General features: G+C 49.3%; 1 protein-coding gene across 1 annotated transcript; it reads right to left on the minus strand.

Moving 5' to 3' along the window:
• Positions 1-8779: 8779 nt before the first annotated feature.
• EGFL7 (EGF like domain multiple 7) lies at positions 8780-22922 on the minus strand (the record flags this gene model as incomplete). Its single annotated transcript, XM_029285815.1, has 6 exons — positions 8780-8802; positions 13611-13776; positions 15224-15300; positions 18615-18779; positions 21598-21683; positions 22800-22922. Coding segments are annotated over 6 exons (640 nt in total), but the record flags the coding sequence as incomplete, so codon positions are not given.
• Between the last annotated feature and the right edge of the window lie 1947 nt (positions 22923-24869).

Consider the following 24869-nt stretch of genomic DNA (forward strand, 5'->3'; position numbering starts at 1 on the left):
GGTCTCTTGCCAAAATGGCTGCGGGCTCACCTGTTGGATAGATTCCCTCAGTTGGCCCCCTTGCTTGATGTTATGGGGAAACGGGTAGGTTGCTCCTAAAGAACTGAGTGAGAGGAGGAAGAAATTCAACCGGTGGACGTGCTCAAACCTCTCATGTGGAGGAATCTCCACTGGCCTTCCTTTCTCCACCTACCTCTCCACAAACAGCCCTTACCAAAAGATTCCTGTCCCTTCCCAGTGTCTACAGCCAGCAGTTTAAACAACCCAAGTGCCTTCTCTCTCTCCTGGGGACTCCAGGGATTGGGTCCATGGCTTCCTCTTTGCCCCTTGGGGTAATTCTTCTTCCCTTCCTTGGGCATGGGGATAATTTGGGTGCCTTGCCCACTTGGCACTTTTCCCTAAGGGAGATGGGCTCAGGCCCCACTATTTGATGCAGTTTCGTGGGTTGAAAGGGGGGAACGCTCCCGAACCAGTAATGACCCTCGTCCAAAAGAGGCGATGCTGGGTGTTTGCTGTCCTGAGACTGCATCTCTCCCTGTTGGAGGCCAGGTGTGCAAGTAAGCTCCCACAGGTAAGCTGGGGAGACTCTTGAAGGACCACATTTGCTGTTTATGGTCACCAAGCAAATTCCATCCTTTACCTAGGCTCAAATCGATGGCTCGGCATCTTTACGACGTGTAGGGACTTCAACTCCCAGAATTCTCCAGTCAACTGTGCTAGGGAATGGTGGGTGGGGAATTCTGGGGGTTGAAGTCCCTACACGTCCTCAAGTTACTGAGGTTGAGAAATGTTGCCCTCCTGGTTTTCTTTCCCACGTTGGCAGGAGAGTTTAGCATTAATATGGGTGTCAGAATGGCTAATACGGAGATTCTTATGAATATCCTGAAGAGTTTGAGGCTGTCTTGTATGAAACTGCCACCATCGTCTCTCGTCCCCACTTTAAACGATGCCTAAGAATAAGGAAGCTTTCTTATTTATTTGGGACAAAGTTTCCCCCCCTGTTTTCTTTGAAGATACGTTGCAAGAATAGATATTTCAAGGATTTTAGTCACCAAAAGTTGCCTCACATGGTTTGGGTGCCGGAGCGCAAAGCAGACGTACTAATTTGGACATTCTGAGATCTGGTGATGGTGAAAGAGAAATGCCGGCAGGAGCGGTGGTAAAAAATACTTTTGCCGGAGAGAATTTCGAAACAGTTACTTACGAACGTGTAAAGAGATTTGATTAAACTTGCCTAGTGCCATAGTGTTTGGATTTGCCCATCACCAAAGCGTGCCCATTTTATTTTTATTTTTGCAAGAATGGAGGGCCACAATGCTGCTAGCGAGGTTTCACTAATCCCGTTGCCCCTCAGCAGAGTTGTGAGTCCAACTGCCGTTGTGGTGGGGCAGAGATTTCCAGAAGGGGTTTGAGTAAACTCTTTAAATAAGAGAATCCAGAGTACTTTCAGACAGGTCGTTGTGTTCGCTTGGAGTTGTGAGGGAGAACTTGCCATTTGTCCAACATTCCCTGCACGTTGGGCTGCTGCCCTACTAAACCGCGGTTGCTCGGCCCAAGCCTGGATGCCGATCCCACCCATTGTCATCCAAACCAGCCAATGAAGCCACTGCCTGTTGGTTGACAATGGTGCTTCCTTCAGTGTCCAAGTTGAAGAAAGACAAATCTGCACTTAGTCTGCCTCCGCCATCTTGGAAAACTTCCAGCGAGGCCCTCCAGCCCCGGGGAGAGACTTGGAGTATTTCTTTGCTTGAGGGTGGAGCAAGTTGGGACCTTGGACCAGACAGTGGGCTAGAATTCAGGGGTCCCCAACCTTGGCGACTTTAAGACTTGCGGACTTCAACTCCCAGAATTCCTCAGCCAGCAAAGCTGGCTGAGGAATTCTGGGAGTTGAAGTCCGCAAGTCTTAAAAGTCGCCGAGGTTGGGGACCCCTGGGCTAGATGATCTTGCAAAAGTAAGTTGCGTTCCCTTGGCTTCATCCCATCCGCTGTGGCCCTGCACTCATCCCCATGGATCATTCTTCGACACAAAAGGGGGTCAGGAGTGGGACTGGGCACAACCCGGCTTCCTTTATCTGGAGGCTCCAGAGCAGAGGGTCTCAACGTTGCCAACTTCAAGATGGGTGGACGTCAACTTCCAGAATTCCCCAGCCAGTTAGGGCAGAGGCCACCAACCTTTCTCGGTTGGCGGACCGGAGGGAAATGGAGGGGGAAGTGTTTGACACGCGTGATGCAAACAGGGCGGGGCTAGCACTAGCGTGATACTCGCTAGCCCTGCCCTGTTCTTGTGCCGCACAGCGCCCCGTTTCCACCCATTTTTGTGCATCGGCATCGGCCCGTTTTTGCATCCTACGGTGCAGCGGCATTTTCATGCTCCACGGCCGCGGCGCTAGCATTAGTATGCACTGGTCAGCCTCTCCCACGGCCCGGTGGCCAGTAGGCCACAGCCCACTACTGGGCCACAGCCTACTGGTTGGGGACCCATAGGGAATTCTGGGAGTTGAAGTCCACCCATCTTCAAAGTCACCAAGGTTGAAAAAGACCAGACTCTCTCCAGAACTCATTGGGCTGGGTGATCAGTCATCCTTCCATGGGCAGGAGAACAGCCCAACGTCCAGGACCTCTCTGCTCCATCTAAGTAGGGTCTCCTGCGCTTGCAGTGTGGATGTGGGAATCCCAAGCATAGCAGGATGCTGTTCTTGCTGTGCCCCCTACCCCGCTCCAACTCTGCAGCAAAGGCCATTTGCCACTTAGTTGGGATGAAGTTACCCCTGAAACAGCTCAGCCTCTGCAGGACCCATCAAGCACAACCCCAGCATTCAGACGGTCCTTTGGATCCACCATCGTTTTAAGCCACTTTCAGCTTTATTTGCAAGGTTTGGGAACATAGTTGTCCTGTCCAAGGCCGTGGCGGCAACTGGAAGGGAGGCCCTTAAGCTTCGGCAAAGCGCTCATCCCCAAACTGAATGGAAGCAAAGGGAGAGGATGTGGCTGCTGGGAGTTGTAGTTCCGAGTTCCGACAGCTGAAGAATGGTTTCCCCGTCCTTTCAAAAGCGTACCAAAAATGTGTGCCAAAGTGCCTTATTGCAAAACCTTTGATTGCTTTTTGGTATTGTCCAATGTACTATTTTTATAAAGAATTTTATTTAAAAAGAAGCCAGGCTGGTGTGGTTGATTCCTCCCAAAAGTTTTGCATTGGAGGGGGGGGGTTGGGGGAGGGGAGGCAGAGGATCCATAGCCAGGCCTGGGTTAATTTACCTTGTTACATTCATCTCATGTTACTTATTTAGTGCTAGCTATTCACCTTTGATTTTATGGGTTAGAATGCAGTATTGCAGGCTAACTCTGCCCTCAGTCTGGAGTTCGATCCTGACCAGCTCAAAGTTAACTCGGCCTTCCATCCTTCCGAGGTTGGTAAACTGAGGACCCAGAATGTTGGAGGCTAGAGGCTGAATCTGTAAACCGCTTAGGGCTGTAAATCCATCCATCCATCCATCCATCCATCCATCCATCCATCCATCCATCCATCCATCCATCCATCCATCCATCCATCCATCCACAGTATCTATCTATCTATCTCCAAGAACTGTGGTGGCACAGTGATTAGAATGCATATTGCAGGCTGACTCTGCCCACTGCCAGAAGTTCAATTCTCACCAGCTCAATGTTAACTCAGCCTTCCATCCTTCCGAGGTTGATAAAATGAGGACCCAGATTGTTGGGGGCAAATGCTGACTCTGCAAACCACTTAGAGGGGACTGTAAAGTACTGTGAAGCGATATATAAGTCTAAGGACGATTGCTATAACTCAAGCTGGCAAACACACACACACACACTACATCTTCATCCTATTTCTCCCACAACAAGCTTGCGAGGTGGATTGGGCTGAGAGAAAGGGACTGGCCCAAAGTCTCCCAGCCAGCTTTTGTGCCTAAGGCCGGACTAGAACTCGCGGTCTTCTGGTGATGGGCCCAAAGTCACCCAGGTGGTTTTTGTGCCTAAGGTGGGACTAGAACTCAGCGTCTCCTGGTCTCTAGGCCAGCACCTTTCAGCATTTCACCGAACTGGCTTGATGCTGTTTTTTGCTCACCAGTATCTGATCTGCATGGAAAATCCAGCAGGGTCTGGAACGAAGCCACCCAAAGCTTTTACCTTGCTATTTCCAAGACCCTCGGAGCAAAGGATCCCCCCCCCATTTCAAGTTCACTTAAAAGGCATTTCCACCGAGAGGCAATTAAATGACATTTTGCCCCCAGCAAGCCCCATTTAGCACCTCGCCAGTTTTTGAGATTGAACAATTCAAGACCCAGCGGCATTGCAGAACAGTTAAATGAATGAGACCGTTTTAACCTCTCCCATTGTACTGAGATTAAAAGTCCCACTTCTTTCGTTGTTTTAGCCAAGGACAGATTTATTGGAAAGCAGCGGCCGGGAGGGGAACAGGAACACCCCAGCCCGCCCAGCACTATTTCGACAAAAGTTGGTATCAGTTCCAACTTTTTCAGACTTAAGCAAACCCTGAACATCCTTTTATTCTAGCTGTTTCTTTCCTTATCGGCTGTTCAGCCTCGTTCCCACCATTCCTAATTGCTTCCATCCAACCTTATCACAGCCTACCATGTTTTTACTTAGATTCAAGAAACAGAGAGGTCAACAGTTCCCAAAAGATCCATTAAGTTCCTAAAGAGGTTACACGCAGGTTACAATAGCTTTTTCCCCGTACAAAATGGCTCTGGCTTACTCGCAAATCCCTGCCACAATTTCCCCCCATTGTGCTGTTCAGGGCACAATGTTGCAGTGACTCCCACCATCCAGACGCTTGGTGTGTGCAGGGATAGCACCGTGTAAGTAAGCACGTGGCCAGAAAAATACATGTTCCAGACGAAACAAAGAAAAGCAAAACAATAGTTGCAAAAAAGGATTTGGGATTATTATCCCCTTCGTTTCTTCGCTGCCTCTGGTACCTTAGCGAAGGCCGAGGCAATTTGATGCACTAACGGCCCAAGTTCCTCCTTTAGGTGCTACTACTTGACCATGTGGTAGTTTTGGACTCCTGACACGTAAGTACCTGGCTGGGCTGTCTGTCTAGTGCAGGGGTCTTCAAACTTGGCCAATTTAAGACTTGTGGACTTCAACTCCCAGAATTCCTCAATACTGCATCCAGTTTTGGTTACCACGATGTAAAAAAGATGTTGAGACTCTAGAAAGAGTACAGAGAAGAGCAACAAAGACGATCAGGGGACTGGAGGCCAACGCATATAAGGAACGGTTGCTGGAATTGGGTCTGTCTAGTTTAATGAAGAGAAGGACGAGGGAGGACATGATAGCAGTGTTCCAATATCTCAGGGGCTGCCCCAAAGAAGAGGGAGTCAAGCTATTCTCCAAAGCCCCTGAAGGCAGGACAAGAAGCAACGGATGGAAACTAACCAAGGAGAGAAGCAACCTAGAACTAAGGAGAAACTTCTTGACAGTTAGAACAATTAACCAGTGGAACAACCTGCCTCCAGAAGCGGTGAATCCTCCAACACTGGAAGTTAAGAAGAGACTGGACAGCCATTTGTCCAAAATGATATTGGGTTTCCTGCCTGAGCAGGGGGTTGGACTAGATGACCTCCAAGGTTCCTTCCAACTTATATTATTATTATTATTATTAAGTCTTAAATTGGCCAGGTTTGAAGATCCCTGTTCTAGTGAGAGCAGCTCTGTAGTAGTGAAGTACCACAGGGTGGGGTGGGGGGGACGATGCCACGAATCACAGTCGTAACGAACGGCAGAAATTTCTGCAGCTGAATAACCAAACCCAGGCAAGGGAAGGGAGGCTTCGTGTGAAATTACATCCCACGAGGGGACACAGGTAGTCCTCAACTTACCACCACAACTGGGCCCAAAGTTTCTGCCGCTAATCGAACCATTGGCTACCTGAATTTGCTCCGCTTTACGACTTTTCTTGCCACACTTGTGAAGCCCTGCAGTCGTTAAATTTGTCGTTAAGTGAGCCTGGACTTTGCTTGTCAAAGGGAGATCACGTGACCTCGGGACACTGCGACCGTCATAAGTACGAGTCAATTGCCAAGCGTCCGAATTTTGATCACACGACCAGGGGGAACGCTACAACGGTGGTTCAAGCGTGGAAATTGGTCGTAAGTCACTTTTTTCGATGCCGTTTTGTAACTTTGAACGATCCCAAAATGGACTGTTGTTGAGGACTGCCCGTAAATTCATTTGTACTTGAATGCTTGTGAGCAGCTGCCTGTTTTGCTTTCTATCGGGGCAAAACGTACCTTCGCCACAGCCAACCTGCATTTATTGCCTCCCACCTAGAGACCCTAAGAAAGGCTGAGCGCCAAAGAATGGAGGCCTTTGAACCATGGTGCTGGAGAAGACTCCTGCAAGTCCCCTGGACTGCAAGGCGATCAAACCGGTCAGTCCTAGAGGAGATCAACCCTGACTGCTCTTTAGAAGGCCAGATCCTGAAGTTGAAACTCAAATACTTTGGCCACCTAATGAGAAGGAAGGACTCACTGGAGAAGGGCCTCATGCTGGGGAAGATGGAGGGCAAGAGAAGAAGGGGACGACAGAGAATGAGGTGGCTGGATGGAGTCCCTGAAGCAGGAGGCGTGAGCTTCAATGGACTCCAGAAGATGGTAGAGGACAGGAAGGCCTGGAGGAACGTTGTCCGTGGGGTCGCGATGGGTTGGACATGACTTCGCAACTAACAACAACAACCCAGAGACCATCCTATGCCAAGAGGGATTTGGAACCCAAATCCCTCTTGGCATACGGGTGGCCCGGTCTGTTGTGGGGTGCTGGGTGCACGGGAAGGGGTGGGAAAATTCAACAGTGGTTGCGTTCATCACATGAACGACGTTTTTTGAAAATGCATAAGGCAGAACATGGGCAGAATCTGGGTTCCTGTATGACTGTTTGACAAATTGCCCATGTTACCTATTTTTGAAAGGGACGGCTCTGCTGGTGGATTCGGACTGCTTTACTAGAATCAGGACTGTGTTTAGAAAGGGCACAGGAGAAAAGGTATCAATTCCCATCAAGCTGAAGGAGATGTCAACACTTTGGAAGATAGATTAGGATCTTGACCAGTGGAACGTCTTGCCTCCAGATGCTGCTGATGCTCCATCACTGGAGGTTTTTAAGAAGAGACTGGACAGCCATTGGTCTCCTGCTTGAGCAGGGGGTTGGGCTAGAGGACCTCCAAGGTCCCTTCCAACTCTGCTATTCTGGCTTAAGTCCTGAGATCTGATTGATTGATCATATTAATCATAAAGATGGGGATTTGGTCTGGAATGGTATAGACTAGAGCAGGGGTAGGCAACCTTGGCTCTTTTATGACTCGTGGACTTCAACTCCCAGAATTCCTGAGCCAGCCATGCTGAGGGGAAAGGGAGAGGTTTCCAAGCTGAGCCATGGTGGCTCAGGAATTCTGGGAGTTGAAATCCAGGGGCTGCCACAAAGAAGAGGGAGTCAAGCTATTCTCCAAGGCGCCTGAAGGCAGGACGAGAAGCAACGGGTGGAAACTGATCAAGGAGAGAAGCAACTTAGAACTAAGGAGAAACTTCCTGACAGTTAGAACAATTAACCAGTGGAACAACCTGCCTCCAGAAGCGGTGAATCCTCCAACACTGGAAGTTTTTAAGAAGAGACTGGACAGCCATTTGTCTGAAATGGTATAGGGTCTCCTGCCTGAGCAGGGGGTTGGACTCGATGACCTCCAAGATCCCTTCCAACTTTATTATTACTATTATTATTATTATTATTATAAGTCTTAAAGTTGCCAAGGTTGAGGACCCCTAATATAGGGCAGGGGTGGAGAACCTTGCCTCTTTTATGACTCGTGGACTTCAGCTCCCAGAATTCCTGAGCCAGCATGGCTCAGCTCTCCCTTTCCCCTCAGCGTGGCTGGCTCAGGAATTCTGGGAGTTGAAGTCCACAAGTCATAAAAGAGCCAAGGTTGCCTACCCCTGGCCTAGGCCTAGGCCGCTTCATGACTCGTGGACTTCAACTCCCAGAATTCCTCAGCCAGCCTGGCTCAGCTTGGAAACCTCTCCCTTTCCCCTCAGCAGGGCTGGCTCAGGAATTCTGGGAGTTGAAGTCCACGAGTCATAAAAGAGCCAAGGTTGCCTACCCCTGGACTAGAGTGTAGAAGACCTCCAAAATCCCTTTCAGCCCTAGGATTCTGTTCTATATTTTTCTTAAAAAGGGAGGAAGACATGGGAGTTTGTCTACAATTGGAAAGGGAAGCAAGCAGGACACGAATGGTGCATTTACACGGGGGGGGGGGGGCTGGTTTAGCACCACCCTCCCCACAGAAAATAACCCTGCCTTGCCAAGGTATTTTGGGTAACAGCCTGGAAAAGAGCAGCTTCTGAGCTTTGCCAAAGGGGGGGGGCTTTTTTCTAAACAGCTGCCTTGTACCTGGGGGTGGGGGAGGCGAGACCAGCCCACCCCTCCCGATTCTGTCCATTCAGCAGCAAGGTCCTTCCTGGTTCAAGGGATGTTTTGCTAAGAGGCTGCCTGTCTCCCTTCCCACAACCTCTGGCCGGCAGGGTTTGGAGGGGTGACCATTCCTGCACGCCGGCCAGCTGGAGGAGGGGGGTGGGGTGGGGTGGGCTTGCTGAGAACGGTGATATTTCCAGCCTCTTAATCCTCTCCGCTGCCGTCGCTTGGCTGGGTTGCTGGAACAAGGCTCAGTTGCTACTCAACGGAGAGACACACCGGAAAAACATGGGATGCAGGAGCAGCGAGGACCTCCGTCCTTCCTTCAGCCTCAGAGCCGGTTCTTGCAGGAACCTACGGGGGGGGGAGGGGGGTGCAAAATGGCAAAGTCAACCTCGTGGTGGTGGTGGGGGGCTTGCTCATGCTTTCCAAGGGGAGGGTCTGGGAGGGCGAAGGGAGAGAAAGGAGACGGGAGAAGGCGAGGGAGAGAGAGAGAGCTAACTTTAGACTAGGGATGGAAGCATCTCTCAGCTCTTTCGCAAGACCTTGGAGCAAAACAGGAGCCCCGACTACCCCGTCGCCCATCCCAAACTCTGCTTTGTGGGATCCTTGGTGAGCTCTGAACTTGGTTTGTTTTCCTGCAGACCAGGGGTGTCAAAACTCAATTTCATTGAGGGCCGCATCAGCATTGCGGTTGCTCTTGGGGGGCCGGGTGAGTGTGGCCAGGGTGGGTGCGCCCTACTGGGTGGGTGTGGATGGAGTGGGTATGGCCAGGTCTACATCGTTTGTGTCAAGGGGGCCTGTGGGGGGCCTGGGCAGGAGTGGGACAGATCTGAGGGTCTCTGGCAGAAGGGGGTGGGACCAGGGCAGAGCCCATCAAGCCAACTATGTGAAGTAGGCGAGGGCCATTTGCTGGCCACTTCCAGGCGATGGTGCATTTCTTCATTCCTCACCAAGGGTGACCCCTCCCCAGCATGCACCCAGGGGACGGGGCCGACACGGCAGGTCCGGCGGGCCACCTACAGGTTTCCAGACGCTCCTCCAGGAAAGAGATCTGCTCGCTGAGCGAGTCTATTCGGTCCAGTTGCTGCATCACGTGGACCAGCAGGCCGATGGGTCCTGCCCCGGGGCCCTCTCCGGCGCCAGGCAGGTCCAGCTTGAGGAACGGTGCCAAAACGAGCTGGAACTTCTGCCGAGAAAGGGAGAAGCGTGACTCCCAGGAGGTCTCTGCCAACAGCTGCCTGGCAGGTTTTTTTTTTTTTTTTTTTATGTATTAGATTTTTATCCTGCCTTTATTACCTTATAGCTAACTCAGGGTGGTGAACATACCTAATCACTCCTTCCTCCTCCTGTTTCCCTCCCAACAATAACCTTGCGAGGTGGGCTGGGCTGAGACAGAGCGACCGGCACCAAGGTCAACCTGCCAGCTTTCATATCTAAGGTGGGATTAGAACCCACCGTCTCCTGGTTTCTAGCCAGGCGCCTTAAGCACTAGATCAGGGGTAGGCAACCTTGGCTCTTTTATGACTCCTGGACTTCAACTCCCAGAATTCCTGAGCCAGCCATGCTGAGAGGAAAGGGAGAAGTTTCCAAGCTGAGCCAGGCTGGCTCAGGAATTCTGGGAGTTGAAGTCCACCAGTCATAAAAGAGCCAAGGTTGCCTACCCCTGCCCTAGATAAACAGATTCCCCAAAGGCAAGCCACTTCCATGTTGTAGCCAAGAAAAGAGAGTTGTGTGTTAAATTGGGTGAGGAGGGGGGTTGGACTAGATGACCCAGAAGGTCCCTTCCAACTCTGTTATTCTGTTCCACTCTAAATCATGAGCTGAGTGTGAGTAACAGCAGTAGGTGGCAGTATAGAACTGCCTCGTTTAGAAAGAGCCAAGGAGAGAGTCAGCTCAGTTAGTCCTTGGAAAGGAGACCACCAGGACACCCCAAGAGAATCAACCAGACATGATAACAGTCTTCCAATATTTGAGGGGCTGCCACAAAGAAGAGGGGGTCAAATTATTCTCCAAAGTACCAGAAGGGAAGACAAGAAACAATGGATGGAAACCAATCAAGGAGAGAAGCAACCTGGAATTAAGGAGAAACTTCCTAACAGTGAGGACAATTAACCAGTGGAACAGCTTGCCACCAGAAGTTATGGGCGCTCCATCACTGGAGGTTTTTAAGAAGAAACTGGACAACCATTTGTCTCCCAGTTGAGCAGGGGGTTGGCTAGAAGACCTCCAAGGTCTCTTCCAGCTCTATTCTATTCTATTCTATTCTATTCTATTCTATTCTATTCTATTCTATTCTATTCCTATTCCTATTCCTATTCTATTCCTATTCCTATTCCTATTCCTATTCCTATTCCTATTCCTATTCCTGTCCTGTCCTGTCCTGTCCTGTCCTATTCTATTCTATTCTATTCTATTCTATTCTATTCTATTCTATTCTATTCTATTCTATTCTATCCCTCGGGCTGGCACCCCCATCCCTCACCCAACTGGGCTTACTAGAAAGAGACTCACTTCTTCCAAAGCTGCCAACCGGCTTCTCAGCTCTCGCACTTCCTCTTGAACGGGAAGGTTGTCACTTCCTGCAGCACAAATTCACAACGAAACAGAAAAACATTTGTGAGAACCTGGTTAAGGACAGACCTCGCAGTGCTTCCAAGAAGGTTTGTATTTGTTGTTATTCTAGGACAGGGATAGGCAAGCTTGGCTCTTTTATGACTCGTGGACTTCAACTCCCAGAATTCCTGAGCCAGCTGTGCTGAGGGGAAAGGGAGAGGTTTCCAAGCTGAGCCACGCTGGCTCAGGAATTCTGGGAGTTGAAGTCCACGAGTCATGAGGGGGCCATAGTTCCCCCATGCTGGCTCAGGAATTCTGGGAGTTGAAGTCCACCAGTCATAAAGCGGCCTAGGCCTAGGCCAGAGGTAGGCAACCTTGGCTCTTTTATGACTCATGGACTTCAACTCCCAGAATTCCTGAGCCAGCTGTGCTGAGGGGAAAGGGAGAGGTTTCCAAGCTGAGCCATGCTGGCTGAGGAATTCTGGGAGTTGAAGTCCGCAAATCATGAGGGGGCCATAGTTCCCCCACGCTGGCTCAGGAATTCTGGGAGTTGAAGTCCAGGAGTCATAAAAGAGCCAAGGTTGCCTACCCCTGTAAATCTAGGATATAATAAAAGGCTCCAGAAAGTCCGTCTGAGTTTCTCTCGTCCCTTCTTCGCCCACTGAGAGAATCGGGGTGGGGTCCTTAGGAGTTCCTGCTCTCCGTCCATTTCCCCTCCGGCCTCCCTCTTCTTCCTTCCTCAACGCTGGATCTGCACTCCTTCACAAGAGCTTCCCAAACCCTCCGGAGGACCGAGATAAATGGTTCCCAATTATAGCCAGGAAACAACCTGAAGCCATCAGGAGTCCAAGCTGACTGTACTGTCCTTGACTTACAACAGGTCATTTAGTGACCGTTCAAGGTTACAACCACACGGAGAAAACGACTTAGGACCGTTTTTCACACTTACAACCATTGCAGCCTCCCCCAGGATCACGTGATCGAAATTGAGACTCTTGGCAACTGACTCGTATTTATGACGTGTTGCAGTGTCCCCGGGGTCACGTGATCCGCTTTTGGGGACCTTCTGACGTGGAAAGTCAATGGGGGGGAAGCCAGATTCACTTAACAACCGGGTTACTGACTTAATAGCGGCAGTGATTCACTTAACAACTGGGGCAAAAAGTAAACGGGGGCAAAACTCACTCAACAAATGTCTCACTTAGCAACATAAATCTTGGGCTTAATTGTGGTCGTAACTCGAGGACTACCCATGTGTGTGTGTGTGTGTGTGTGTGTCTACCATTATTAAAATCATTTTCTGATTTTAATCTTTGGAGTGCTTGGTGCTCTCTGAGCTTGTGGCTGGTGGCTTGCAGGCATTTCATTCTCCAACTAGGTAACATCACTGGGGCTAGTGCAGGGGGCTGGACTAGAAGACCTCCAAGGTCCCTTTCTATTCTATTCTATTCTATTCTATTCTATTCTATTCTATTCTATTCTATTCTATTCCATTCCATTCCATATATCCTATCCTATCCTATCCTATCCTATCCTATCCTATCCTATTCTACTCTACTCTACTCTATACTCTACTTCATTCCATTCCATTCCATTCCATTTATTCTATTCTATTCTATTCTATTCTATTCTATTCTATTTACTCTACTCTACTCTACTCCATTCCACTCCACTCCACTCCACTCCACTCCACTCCACTCCACTCCACTCCACTCCACTCCACTCTACTCTACTCTACTCTACTCTACTCTACTCTACTCTACTCTACTCTACTCTAGTGACGGTGGGGTTTTCTCCCAGTTGGGCAAAGACTGTGGAGATGTTAACAACGAAAGAGCCGTCTGTGGAGAAATGAGTAGACATTTTATTCCCTGGGATTCCAATCTATCTGACACTCTGTTTATCCAGGCAGGATTGCAAGTGCCACTGGCCTCACAGAGTCCGTTTGGTGTGGAGCTGAGTTGTTGGCCTGGAAGCAGGGAAAACTGGGTACAAGACCACCCTCATCCACAAAAGCTTAGCTGTTTGCTGGGTCCCCACCCCGTGTACCTTGCAAGCTTATTTTTGGGTGAAACAGTATATCTTGAACTCCTGCATAAAAACCAACCAAACATGTCCCAGCCTCTTAAAACCATTCTTCCCTTTCTCTGCCCGAGGGAGTGTAGGAAATCAGCCGTCGCTTAAGTAACTCTTCCTTGTCCACGGATCGAAGGCTGGCGGTGACACGGTGCCCCACTCTTCCTCTCCGGCGTAAAGGCTGCCCCTCCGCGCATTATNGGCGCGACGGAAAGCAAGAAGATCCGGAATCATCCGGATCTCGGGGGGTAGTTCGTTCCAGAGGGTAGGGGCACCCACAGAGAAGGCCCTCCCCCTGGGGGTCGCCAGCCGACATTGCTTGGCCGACGGCACCCTGAGGAGGCCCACTCTGTGGGAGCGTACCGGTCTGAGGGAGGGGATCTGCGGCAGAAGGCGGTCTACTTTTTTTACTACTTAACCCCGTCCCCCGCTTGTCCGCTATTTTTTGGAAGCAGACCTGGCAACCCTACCCCTCCCCAGCATGCACCCAGGGGGCGAGGCCGACACGGCAGGTCCAGCGGGCCACCTACAGGTTTCCAGACGCTCCTCCAGGAAAGAGATCTGCTCGCTGAGGGAGTCTATTCGGTCCAGTTGCTGCATCACGTGGACCAGCAGGCCGATGGGTCCTGCCCCGGGGCCCTCTCCGGCGCCAGGCAGGTCCAGCTTGAGGAACGGTGCCAAAACGAGCTGGAACTTCTGCCGAGAAAGGGAGAAGCGTGACTCCCAGGAGGTCTCTGCCAACAGCTGCCTGGCAGTTTTTTTTTTATGTATTAGATTTTTATCCTGCCTTTATTACCTTATAGCTAACTCAGGGTGGTGAACATACCTAATCACTCCTTCCTCCTCCTGTTTCCCTCCCAACAATAACCTTGCGAGGTGGGCTGGGCTGAGACAGAGCGACCGGCACCAAGGTCAACCTGCCAGCTTTCATATCTAAGGCGGGATTAGAACCCACCGTCTCCTGGTTTCTAGCCAGGCGCCTTAAGCACTAGATCAGGGGTAGGCAACCTTGGCTCTTTTATGACTGGTGGACTTCAACTCCCAGAATTCCTGAGCCAGCCATGCTGAGGAGAAAGGGAGAGGTTTCCAAGCTGAGCCATGCTCAGGAATTCTGGGAGTTGAAGTCCACGAGTCATGAGGGGGCCACTTCCCCCACGCTGGCTGAGGAATTCTGGGAGTTGAAGTCCACCAGTCATAAAAGAGCCAAGGTTCCCTACCCCTGCCCTAGATAAACAGATTCCCCAAAGGCAAGCCACTTCCATGTTGTAGCCAAGAAAAGAGAGTTGTGTGTTAAATTGGGTGGGGAGGGGGGTTGGACTAGATGACCCAGAAGGTCCCTTCCAACTCTGTTATTCTGTTCCACTCTAAATCATGAGCTGAGTGTGAGTAACAGCAGTAGGTGGCAGTATAGAACTGCCTCGTTTAGAAAGAGCCAAGGAGAGAGTCAGCTCAGTTAGTCCTTGGAAAGGAGACCACCAGGACACCCCAAGAGAATCAACCAGACATGATAACAGTCTTCCAATATTTGAGGGGCTGCCACAAAGAAGAGGGGGTCAAATTATTCTCCAAAGTACTAGAAGGGAAGACAAGAAACAATGGATGGAAACCAATAAAGGAGAGAAGCAACCTGGAATTAAGGAGAAACTTCCTAACAGTGAGGACAATTAACCAGTGGAACAGCTTGCCACCAGAAGTTATGGGCGCTCCATCACTGGAGGTTTTAAAGAAGAAACTGGACAACCATTTGTCTCCCAGTTGAGCAGGGGGTTGGCTAGAAGACCTCCAAGGTCTCTTCCAGCTCTATTCTATTCTATTCTATTCTATTCTATTCTATTCTATTCTATTCTATTCTATTCTATTCTTTCCTATTCCTATTCCTATTCCTATTCCTATTCCTATTCCTATTCCTATTCCTATTCCTATTCCTATTCCTATTCCTATTCCTATTCTATTCTGTTCTGTTCTATTCTATTCTATTCTATTCTCTCTTCCCTTTCCTTCCCTTCCCTTCCCTTCCCTATTCTATTCTATTCTATTCTATTCTATTCTATTCTATTCTATTCTATTCTATTCTATTCTATTCTATCCCTTGGACTGGCACCCCCATCCCTCACCCAACTGGGCTTACTAGAAAGAGACTCACTTCTTCCAAAGCTGCCAACCGGCTTCTCAGCTCTCTCACTTCCTCTTGAACGGGAAGGTTGTCACTTCCTGCAGCACAAATTCACAACGAAACAGAAAAACATTTGTGAGAACCTGGTTAAGGACAGACCTCGCAGTGCTTCCAAGAAGGTTTGTATTTGTTGTTATTCTAGGACAGGGGTAGGCAACCTGGGCTCTTTTATGACTGGTGGACTTCAACTCCCAGAATTCCTGAGCCAGCTGTGCTGAGGGGAAAGGGAGAGGTTTCCAAGCTGAGCCACACTGACTCAGGAATTCTGGGAGTTGAAGTCCACGAGTCATGAAGCGGCCTAGGCCTAGGCCAGAGGTAGGCAACCTTGGCTCTTTTATGACTGGTGGACTTCAACTCCCAGGATTCCTGAGCCAGCCATGCTGAGGGGAAAGGGAGAGGTTTCTAAGCTGAGCCATGCTGGCTCAGGAATTCTGGGAGTTGAAGTCCAGAAGTCATAAAAGAGCCAAGGTTGCCTACCCCTGTAAATCTAGGATATAATAAGAGGCTCCTGAAAGTCCGTCTGAGTTTCTCTCGTCCCTTCTTCGCCCACTGAGAGAATCGGGGTGGGGTCCTCAGGAGTTCCTGTCTTGCCCTTCCTGCTCTCCGTCCATTTCCCCTCCGGCCTCCCTCTTCTTCCTTCCTCAACGCCGGATCTGCACTCCTTCACAAGAGCTTCCCAAACACTCCGGAGGACCGAGATAAATGGTTCCCAATTATAGCCAGGAAACAACCTGAAGCCATCAGGAGTCCAAGCTGACTGTACTGTCCTTGACTTACAACAGGTCATTTCGTGACCGTTCAAGGTTACAACCACACGGAGAAAACGACTTAGGACCGTTTTTCACACTTACAACCATTGCAGCCTCCCCCAGGATCACGTGATCGAAATTGAGACTCTTGGCAACTGACTCGTATTTATGATGTGTTGCAGTGTCCCCGGGGTCACGTGATCCGCTTTTGGGGACCTTCTGACGTGCAAAGTCAATGGGAGGGGAAGCCAGATTCACTTAACAACCGGGTTACTGACTTAACAGCGGCAGTGACTCACTTAACAACTGGGGCAAAAAAGTTGTAAACGGGGGCAAAACTCACTCAACAAATGTTTCACTTAGCAACATAAATCTTGGGCTTAATTGTGGTCGTAACTCGAGGACTACCTCTCTCTCTGCGTGTGTGTGTGTGTGTGTGTGTGTCTACTATTATTAATCTGATTTTAATCTTTGGAGTGCTTGGTGCTATCTGAGCTTGGCTGGTGGCATGCAGGCATTTCATTCTCCAACTAGGTAACATCACTGGGACTAATGCAGGGGGCTGGACTAGAAGACCTCCAACGTCCCTTTCTATTCTATTCTATTCTATTCTATTCTATTCTATTCTATTCTATATATTCTATTCTATTCTATTCTATTCTATTCTATTCTATTCTATTCTATTCTATATATTCTATTCTGTTCTACTCTACTCTACTCTACTCTACTCTACTCGGTTCCGTTCCACTCCACTCCACTCCACTCCACTCCACTCCACTCCACTCCACTCCACTCCACTCTACTCTACTCTACTCTACTCTACTCTACTCTACTCTACTCTACTCCACTCCACTCTACTCTATTGACGGTGGGGTTTTCTCCCAGTTGGGCAAAGACTGTGGAGATGTTAACAACGAAAGAGCCGTCTGTGGAGAAATGAGTGGACATTTTATTCCCTGGGATTCCAATCTATCTGACACTCTGTTTATCCAGGCAGGATTGCAAGTGCCACTGACCTCACAGAGTCCGTTTGGTGTGGAGCTGAGTTGTTGGCCTGGAAGCAGGGAAATCTGGGTTCAAGACCACCCTCATCCACAAAAGCTTAGTTGTTTGCTGGGTCCCCACCCCGTGTACCTTGCAAGCTTATTTTTGGGTGGAGCACTATATCTTGAACTCCTGCATAAAAACCAACCAAACATGTCCCAGCCTCTTAAAACCATTCTTCCCTTTCTCTGCCCGAGGGAGTGTAGGAAATCAGCCGTCGCTTAAGTAACTCTTCCTTGTCCACGGATCGAAGGCTGGCGGTGACACGGTGCCCCACTCTTCCTCTCCGGCGTAAAGGCTGCCCCTCCGCGCATTATTACTCACGGTACGAGTTTGAAGTGGCACAGCGCGTACCAAAAGTAATAATGAGCCGCGGTCAGCCTGGGCTGGTGGGGGGGGTCTCCTCTTCCAGCTCGGGGGGTGCGACGTAGAGAAGGAAGGAAGGAAGGAAGCAGGAGGTCCCTCTGAAGCCAGAGAAAAGCCTTGGGGTGCTACAGGAAGGTGTGTGCAGAATTAAAAGCGATGTTTGGGAACTCCAGGTCAGTTGTGTGGGGTCAGGATTATGGACCAGGTAATCTTGGGTGTGCTGCACAGGCTGGGCTGACACCTTCATCTCGTCTAGCCATGGAAAACTGAGTTCTCCCACAAGGCTGTACGTAGCATCGGAGAAGGTTGGACACCTCTGCATTATTTGGAAGCGACGAGAAGCAGTGCAGCCATTCCTCTTTGAGGACCGGGTGGGTCCACACAAAACGCCCCGGGGGGTGAAGCCTCTAGTGCAGGGGTCTTCAAACCTGGCCCTTTTATGACTTGTGGACTTCCACTCCCAGAATTCCTCAGCCAGCGTGCACGCTGGCTGAGGAATTCTGGGAGTGGAAGTCCACCAGTCATAAAAGGGCCACGTTTGAAGACCCCTGCTCTAGTCTAAAGCCATGTTTCTCAACCCCTGCCACTTTAAGATGGATGGACTTCAATTCCCAGAATTCCACAAAGCTGGCTGGGGAATTCTGGAAGCTGAAGTCCACCCATCTTAAAGAGGCAGAGTTGAGAAAGACTGCTGGTATTTGCATCCAGAAAGCAAGCTACAGTTGATGGATTAAAATGTAATCAAGTTGTACACTAGTCCAGCTAATGGATTCGTTTATCATACTGGGGAAACCCTGGAAAAATAATGGTTGTGCTTCCGAAGAATTTGGGGAACAAGAAATTCATCTTCTTATCCTACTTGGGGGGGGCAGCTCCTTGTGAGACCTCTAACCCAAGCAATCTATCCACCTATCCACAGGTGAGGTACACCATTCTTGCATAATAAACTCAAGTGTTCATCAAGGCAGATTCTTCTTCTGGTTTTGCTCAGCCAAAACAAGCCAGCCAAGTCACCCAGGTGCGAGGAGGAGGAGGAGGAGGAGGAGGAGGAAGAGGAGGAGGAGGAAGAGGAGGAGGAGAAATTCCATGCAAATTCCAGCTCAAAGTCACCTTTTGGCCTCTGCATTTTGTGGTGAGCAAGCACACAGAGGCTGAATCCCTTCACCATCACCCTGCCAGACAAGGATTGATCCAGCAAGCTCCGGTCTCACCTGGAGGAGCTGGGGTGGGGGGCACTTTCAGAGCCTGACACGATTGTCCATCCGCATGGAGCCCGTACCCTGGATGGCAAGCGCAGCGGTAACTTCCGGCTGTGTTGACGCAAAGCTGGCTGCAGCCGTGTCTCCCGGCCGCACACTCGTCCACGTCTAAAGGCAGAGGAGGAAGCTGTGAGCCAAGGGGACCCCTGCATGGCGGAAGCAGCCCCCTTCCCAGGCCTGGTTAGCCTGCTTCGCGTTGCACCCGTTTATAATAATAGAAGAACCTGGACCATCCAAGGTGGGGAAATGGGCCAGAAGATCTAATCTAATTGTCAGAATCCAATTACCTTTCATTTCTAGCTACCTACTCTGAAAAAAGACCCATTTCTTACTCTTTGTGGATTCTGTCATACTACGAAAGGGGAGGAGGGAGAAAGGGGGTTTATGACTCTCACTTCCTTCATTTAAACTACAAAGGACTGGATGGGATTCTTATCAAGAGGACTGACCATAACAATATGGCCATCGCCTTTCATCTACTCTCTCTCTCTGAAGTCTCCCTTCTGCCGGCAGTGAGGTAAAAGGGGTGGAAATGTAACGCCTGGGATTGTCGCTGGAAGGACGGTGGGGTGGGGGCTGCTTGGGAACATTTAAAACCTTGAATGGTAGGGGTTGGCCCCTCAGATCCTGTCTAGAATGCCTGCAACCATCTTCTCTTAATAAAGATGCCTGTTGGAAGAGATATTCCAAGAGTTCTGTCTTCTTAAGATGCAAAGTGGGGTGGGTCCTTACACTAATCCAGGGGTAGTCAACCTTGGCTCTTTTATGACTTGTGGACTTCAACTCCCAGAATTCCTGAGCCAGCACGGCTCAGCTTGGAAACCTCTCCCTTTCCCCTCAGCATGGCTGGCTCAGGAATTCTAGGAGTTGAAGTCCATGAGTCATAAAAGAGCCAAGGTTGCCTATCTCTGGCCTAGGCGTAGGCTGCTTTATGAATTGTGGACTTCAACTCCCAGAATTCCTGAGCCAGCATGGCTCAGCTTAAAAACTCTCTCTTTCCCCTCAGCATGGCTGGCTCAGGAATTCTGGGAGTTGAAGTCCACGAGTCATAAAAGAGCCAAGGTTGACTACCCCTGCACTAATCTAATCTAATCTAATCTAATCTAATCTAATCTAATCTAATCTAATCTAATCTAATCTAATCTAATCTAAAAGGTGAGATAAAAGTCTTATCATCATTCTAATAAAAGAGCCTCTGAGCAAACAAAATGTCACAGGCTTGAGTTCTTTGCTTCCCAACTTCCCTTCAATAAATAAACTATAATTCATTGGAGTCTCGCGATGTGAGCCAGGCTCGCCGGTTCCAGCCCTGCCACCCACAGGCCAAATTCACCCGACAACCGAGAACTGAGTGAGAGCAGAACCTGGCACCTCGCCCGCTTCCTTCCGTATGAGTCCATTTCCACGGAATCTGAGGCTTCGAAGCACAGCACCTTCCCACATGCCAACCTCAGGCTGTGTTGCAGCTTCTCCAGCAGAGGAAACACCTGGCAACACCCAAAGATTTTTACCTGTCTGGCAACACCTCCCGGTCCACCCAGGACAGGTGCAATCATTTGGGAGCGAACATTTCCGGCTGGGCTGGCACGGCGGGCGGCAAATAGGAGCTGCGGTGAGACAAACAGACGGCTGGATCATAAATCAATCAACCTGTGGGCTGGTTTCATACAAGACCAGATGGAAACTGGAGTTTTGGGGGGGGGGGGAGGCAGAAAGCCAAAACCAAAGAGAAGGCGAGGGCACCCCGCTTCCATCCAGACAGGTGGAAGTGGGCAGATCCAGGCCATGCACCCCGCCATGATCTGTTATCTCTTAGGCACGACCTGCTAATCAGAACAGAGTTGCTGGCCTTGGCTGCTCCACGGGTTAGCTTAGCTGTCTGTGAAATTAAATATAGTTGGAAAGTTGTAATTCGCTTTTCAAAGATTCCAGGGCCTGATCTGCTTGTTTTTTTAAAAAATAATTTTTATTAAATATTTTTCTTAATATAAAATACCAATGAAAATGAAGACAAGAGAAAAAGAAGCTGAAGGGGAAAAGAGAAGGGAACAGAGTGAGCGGAAAACTCTAGAAAGAGTACAGAGAATAACAACAAAGCATATGAGGAACGGTTGCTGGAATTGGGTCTGTCTAGTCTAACGAAGAGAAGGACAAGGGGTGACAGGAGAGCAAAGTTTCAATATTTCAGGGGCTGCCCCAAAGAAGAGGGAGTCAAGCTCTTCTCCAAAGCCCTGAAGGCAGGACAAGAAGCAACGGATGGAAACTAATCAAGGAGAGAAGCAACTTAGAACTAAGGAGAAACTTCCTGACAGTTAGAACAATTAACCAGTGGAACAACCTGCCTCCAGAACTTGTGGATGCTCCAACACTGGAAGTTTTTAAGAAGAAGCTGGACATCCATTTGTCTGAAATGGTATAGGGTCTCCTGCCTGAGCAGGGGGTTGGACTAGATGACCTCCAAGGTCCCTTCCAACTTTATTATTATTATTATTATTGTTGTTGTTGTTGTTGTTATTATTATTATTATTATTATTATTATTATTATTATTATTATTATTAACAGAAGACGGGGACTTCCAACTTTTTTCAGGGCATAGTAGAATTACTTCTACAAAAACAGTAAGTCCTAACCTTTTCTATAACAACCACCTAAAAACATATGTCAGAATTTCATTTTCGTCTCTTTTGAGCAGAAAGTCCAGAAGTGGTTTCCACGTGGTCTGGTATGCAGCTTCGAGCTTCTGTTTGCATTCAAATAAACCGAATTTCCAGCATCAGTTTTGCTTTTCCACACAGAACCCCCGCATCTTGAGCAACTCAAGAGCCCCCCCCCTCCTCTAAGGACCCCTAAGGATTTTTGTTGTTGTTGTTAATATTTCACATAAAGAAAAGGCACCTGTGGGACATCTGAGCCTAGAGAAAGGGCTTCTCTGCTTCCATTCAGGACCGCAAACGTATTCCGGCCGGGAAATCTTCCGGTAAGCCTGGCGATGGCTGACTTTATAGGTAGTTCTGCAAAAAACACAGAGCCCAAAAGGTGAACTTGGCGGATATTTTAAGATTTCACAGGAGAAAAGGCCGGTTCCCCAGCCCAAATGTACTTATGTATACGTACGTTGTAGAGGCCGCTCGACTCCCAGCATCTTTGGGGGGGAGGGTTGCGATTGGGAATAACATGCAAATGTCCTTGGAGATTCTCAAGTCATCCAGTCACGATTGACCCAAAGGGGCTTTTTCCAAAAAAGGCAACTGGACTTTCTTGGGTTTTCCTTGAAGACGTTTTTCTTCTCATCCCAGAAGCTTCTTCAGTTCTGAACTGAAGAAGCTTCGTAGATGAGAAGCAAAACGTCTTCCAAGGAAAACAAAGGAAGTCCAGTTGCCTTTTGGAAAAAGCATCTTTGGGACGGCAACATGCAAAGAAGGAACCACGGATGACTCCAAAAACTACCTACAAGGAAAAAAAGTTCTCAGCCCAACCCACTCCACAGGGTCGTCGTCGAGGGGAAAATAAGAAGACGGAGGCATTACAGACGGTCCTCGAATTTTGAGCCCCAAATTTCCATTGCTAAGCAAGGCGGTTGTTACGCGGGTTTTGCCTCGTTTTACGACCTTTCTTGCCACAGTTGTTAAGTGGATCACTGCCGTTGTTAAGCTAGTAACACAGTTGTTACTAGTTGGGAGTTGAAGTCCACACATCTTAAAGTTGACAAGGCTGAGAAACTAGATCGTGTGAAATTCCGCTTTCTGGGGGAGACGATAGCAGAGGAGGAAGGTAGCGCTGTATTTCCCTCCCCACACACACACACACAACATGTCCCACTGCCTTCAGATCAGCACTCAGCAGGGAACAAATCCAAATGAAAAGGAGAATGCAAGAGCAGATGCGTTGCCTTCCTACCTTGATCCTCCCACATCTTGTAGCAGGGAGTTCCAGAGGCTCATTGCAAGCCATTGAAAGCTATGGCAACTTCCACCTACGCCCTTCTAACAGCCTGCCGTGGATTCTAGGTGGAAGCTGCTGTAGCCTTCAATGGCACGCGGCGAACCTCTGGAACTCTCTGCTACAGGGTGTGGGAGGGTCAAGACAGAAGCCCAGAAGATTCCCCTGGTTTCCGTCCGCTCTCTTGCCTGTATGTACTGCAGACCCTGTTTCCCGGACACAGAGTGAGGTAGGGCTGGTGGACCGGCTGGACACGGGAGGCGAGGTAGGACACGGTGTGGCTTCTCACCTCCATGGAGCATCCGCCACACCTGTGAGTGAGAAGCACAAAAGGACAACGCGGGGTCAGTCACAATGTCCTTTGCTCCTTGGCAATCTGATGCTGGCCTCTGAGAGCGGGGAAGGACCACTTCATGCCAGGGGATGGCATGTCCAGAGGTCAGAAAAGTCAACAGAACACCCCCGATGGTGCAACTGACGGACCTCCGGTGTTTTACGTGCAAGAAATGTGTGAAACACATAAAAAAAAAAACAAGCGAAGTTTCAACACACTGTCGTGGCCGCCTGGTTTGACTTATTTAGTTATTTATTGTATCTTAAATGCAAATAGCAAATTGCAGCATACAGATATTAGAGGGGTATGCAATTTATGTTTATGCAATATACATGCAAAACTGTCAACACAATGATGATTTCACCTTAAAAGGTAAGAAAAATAAAAGTACACGTATATCAGTGGGAATTAGAATTTCAGAGTTGTTGACGAGCATCAAATGGTTTGAATTTACAATTAAAGCTGAGTGTGGCATTAATAAACAACTGCAAAGTGCATTATTGACAACTGTTAAAAAAAACAAAAAATTAAAAAAATGAATGGTATTATGTATGCCTTTCCAATACACGTAATCCTCAACTAGAAAATTTGTGGTTAGGCAGTGTAGTTGTTAAGCAAGGCAAACAGGTTGCCAAGTGCCAGGAATGCAATCACGTGACCACAGAATCCTGCAATGGCTGTAAATGCAAGAACCAGTCACAAGTAACTTTTTGGAGGGCTGTCATAACTGCAAACAGTTGATAAACAGGTCATAAATCAAGGACCACCTATTTATCTTTTTTTGACCGTAGTCTGTAGAATTTGTTTTAAAAATTAGCTATGTCTTTCAACTGCTTGAATGCTGAAACGGCCTTCCTTTTTTCAGAGCTAGAAGGGACCCTGGAGGTCTTGTAGTCCACCCCCCCTGCTCAAGCAACGTCTGAAGGCAATCCGTTCCACTGGTTAATTGTTCTCAATATTAGGAAGTTTCTCCTTAATTCCAGGTTGCTTCTCTCTTTGATCAGTTTCCAACCATTGTTACTCATCCTTCCCTCTGGTGCTTTGGTGAACAACCTGACCTTCTTTGTGGCAGCCCCTCAGATACTGGAACACTGCTATCATGTCTCCCCTATTTCTTCTTTTCTTTATACTAGGCCAGTGATGGCGAACCTTTGAGAGACCGAGTGCCCAAACTGCAACCCAAAACCCACTTATTTATCGCCGGGTGTTGGGTGGACGTGGCCCACTGAGTGGGCGTGGCTGTGGTGATCATGGCAGATTGGGTGGGTGTGGCCAAGGTGGGCGTGATCACCTCGATGTTGCTCGTGGGGAAGGATGCCTGTGGGGGCCGGGCAGGGTTGGGGGAGATCCAGGGGGTCTCTGGCAGGTGGGGCAGTGGGCAGGAGGCTCGTCCTGTGGGCTGAGGCGAGGCAAGGCGGGGGTGCCATTGTCACAGGGCAAGGCGAGGCAGGGGCCGAAGTGGCTGCTGCCTGACACCATCGGCCCCTGCACACAGAGGCCAGCGAGCACATGGGTGCTAGGATGCATCTGGCCATGTGGGACCTCACTGAGTTAGCAGGCGGATGGTTGAAGAGGGACGGTTGCCATCTCCGGGGCATGGCGCGCGTGCCCACAGAGAGGGCTCTGAGTGCCGCCTCTGGCACGCGTGCCCTAGGTTCGCCACCACTGGACTAGCCAAACCCAAGTCCTGCAGCCGTTCTTCATTTTGATTTTGTCTCCAGGCCTTGGATCATCTTAGTTCTCTGAAGTTCTCTGAACTTTTTGTCACAGCTACTCTCCAAAGCAGCAGAAGACCTGTCCCCTGGCCCATGCCCATCTCCTAGGGTGAGTGGGGGCCCTTTTTGGACCACCCTGTTAATTTTGCAGAAAACCTGGTAAGTGCTTGCTGCAATTCAGCCAGGAGTGCCTCTTCATTGGATGAGGG

This window comes from Protobothrops mucrosquamatus, unplaced genomic scaffold, assembly GCF_001527695.2.
Source record: "Protobothrops mucrosquamatus isolate PMUCROS unplaced genomic scaffold, P.Mucros_1.0 scaffold2287, whole genome shotgun sequence".
In the NCBI taxonomy this organism is placed as follows: Eukaryota; Metazoa; Chordata; class Lepidosauria; order Squamata; family Viperidae; genus Protobothrops; species Protobothrops mucrosquamatus.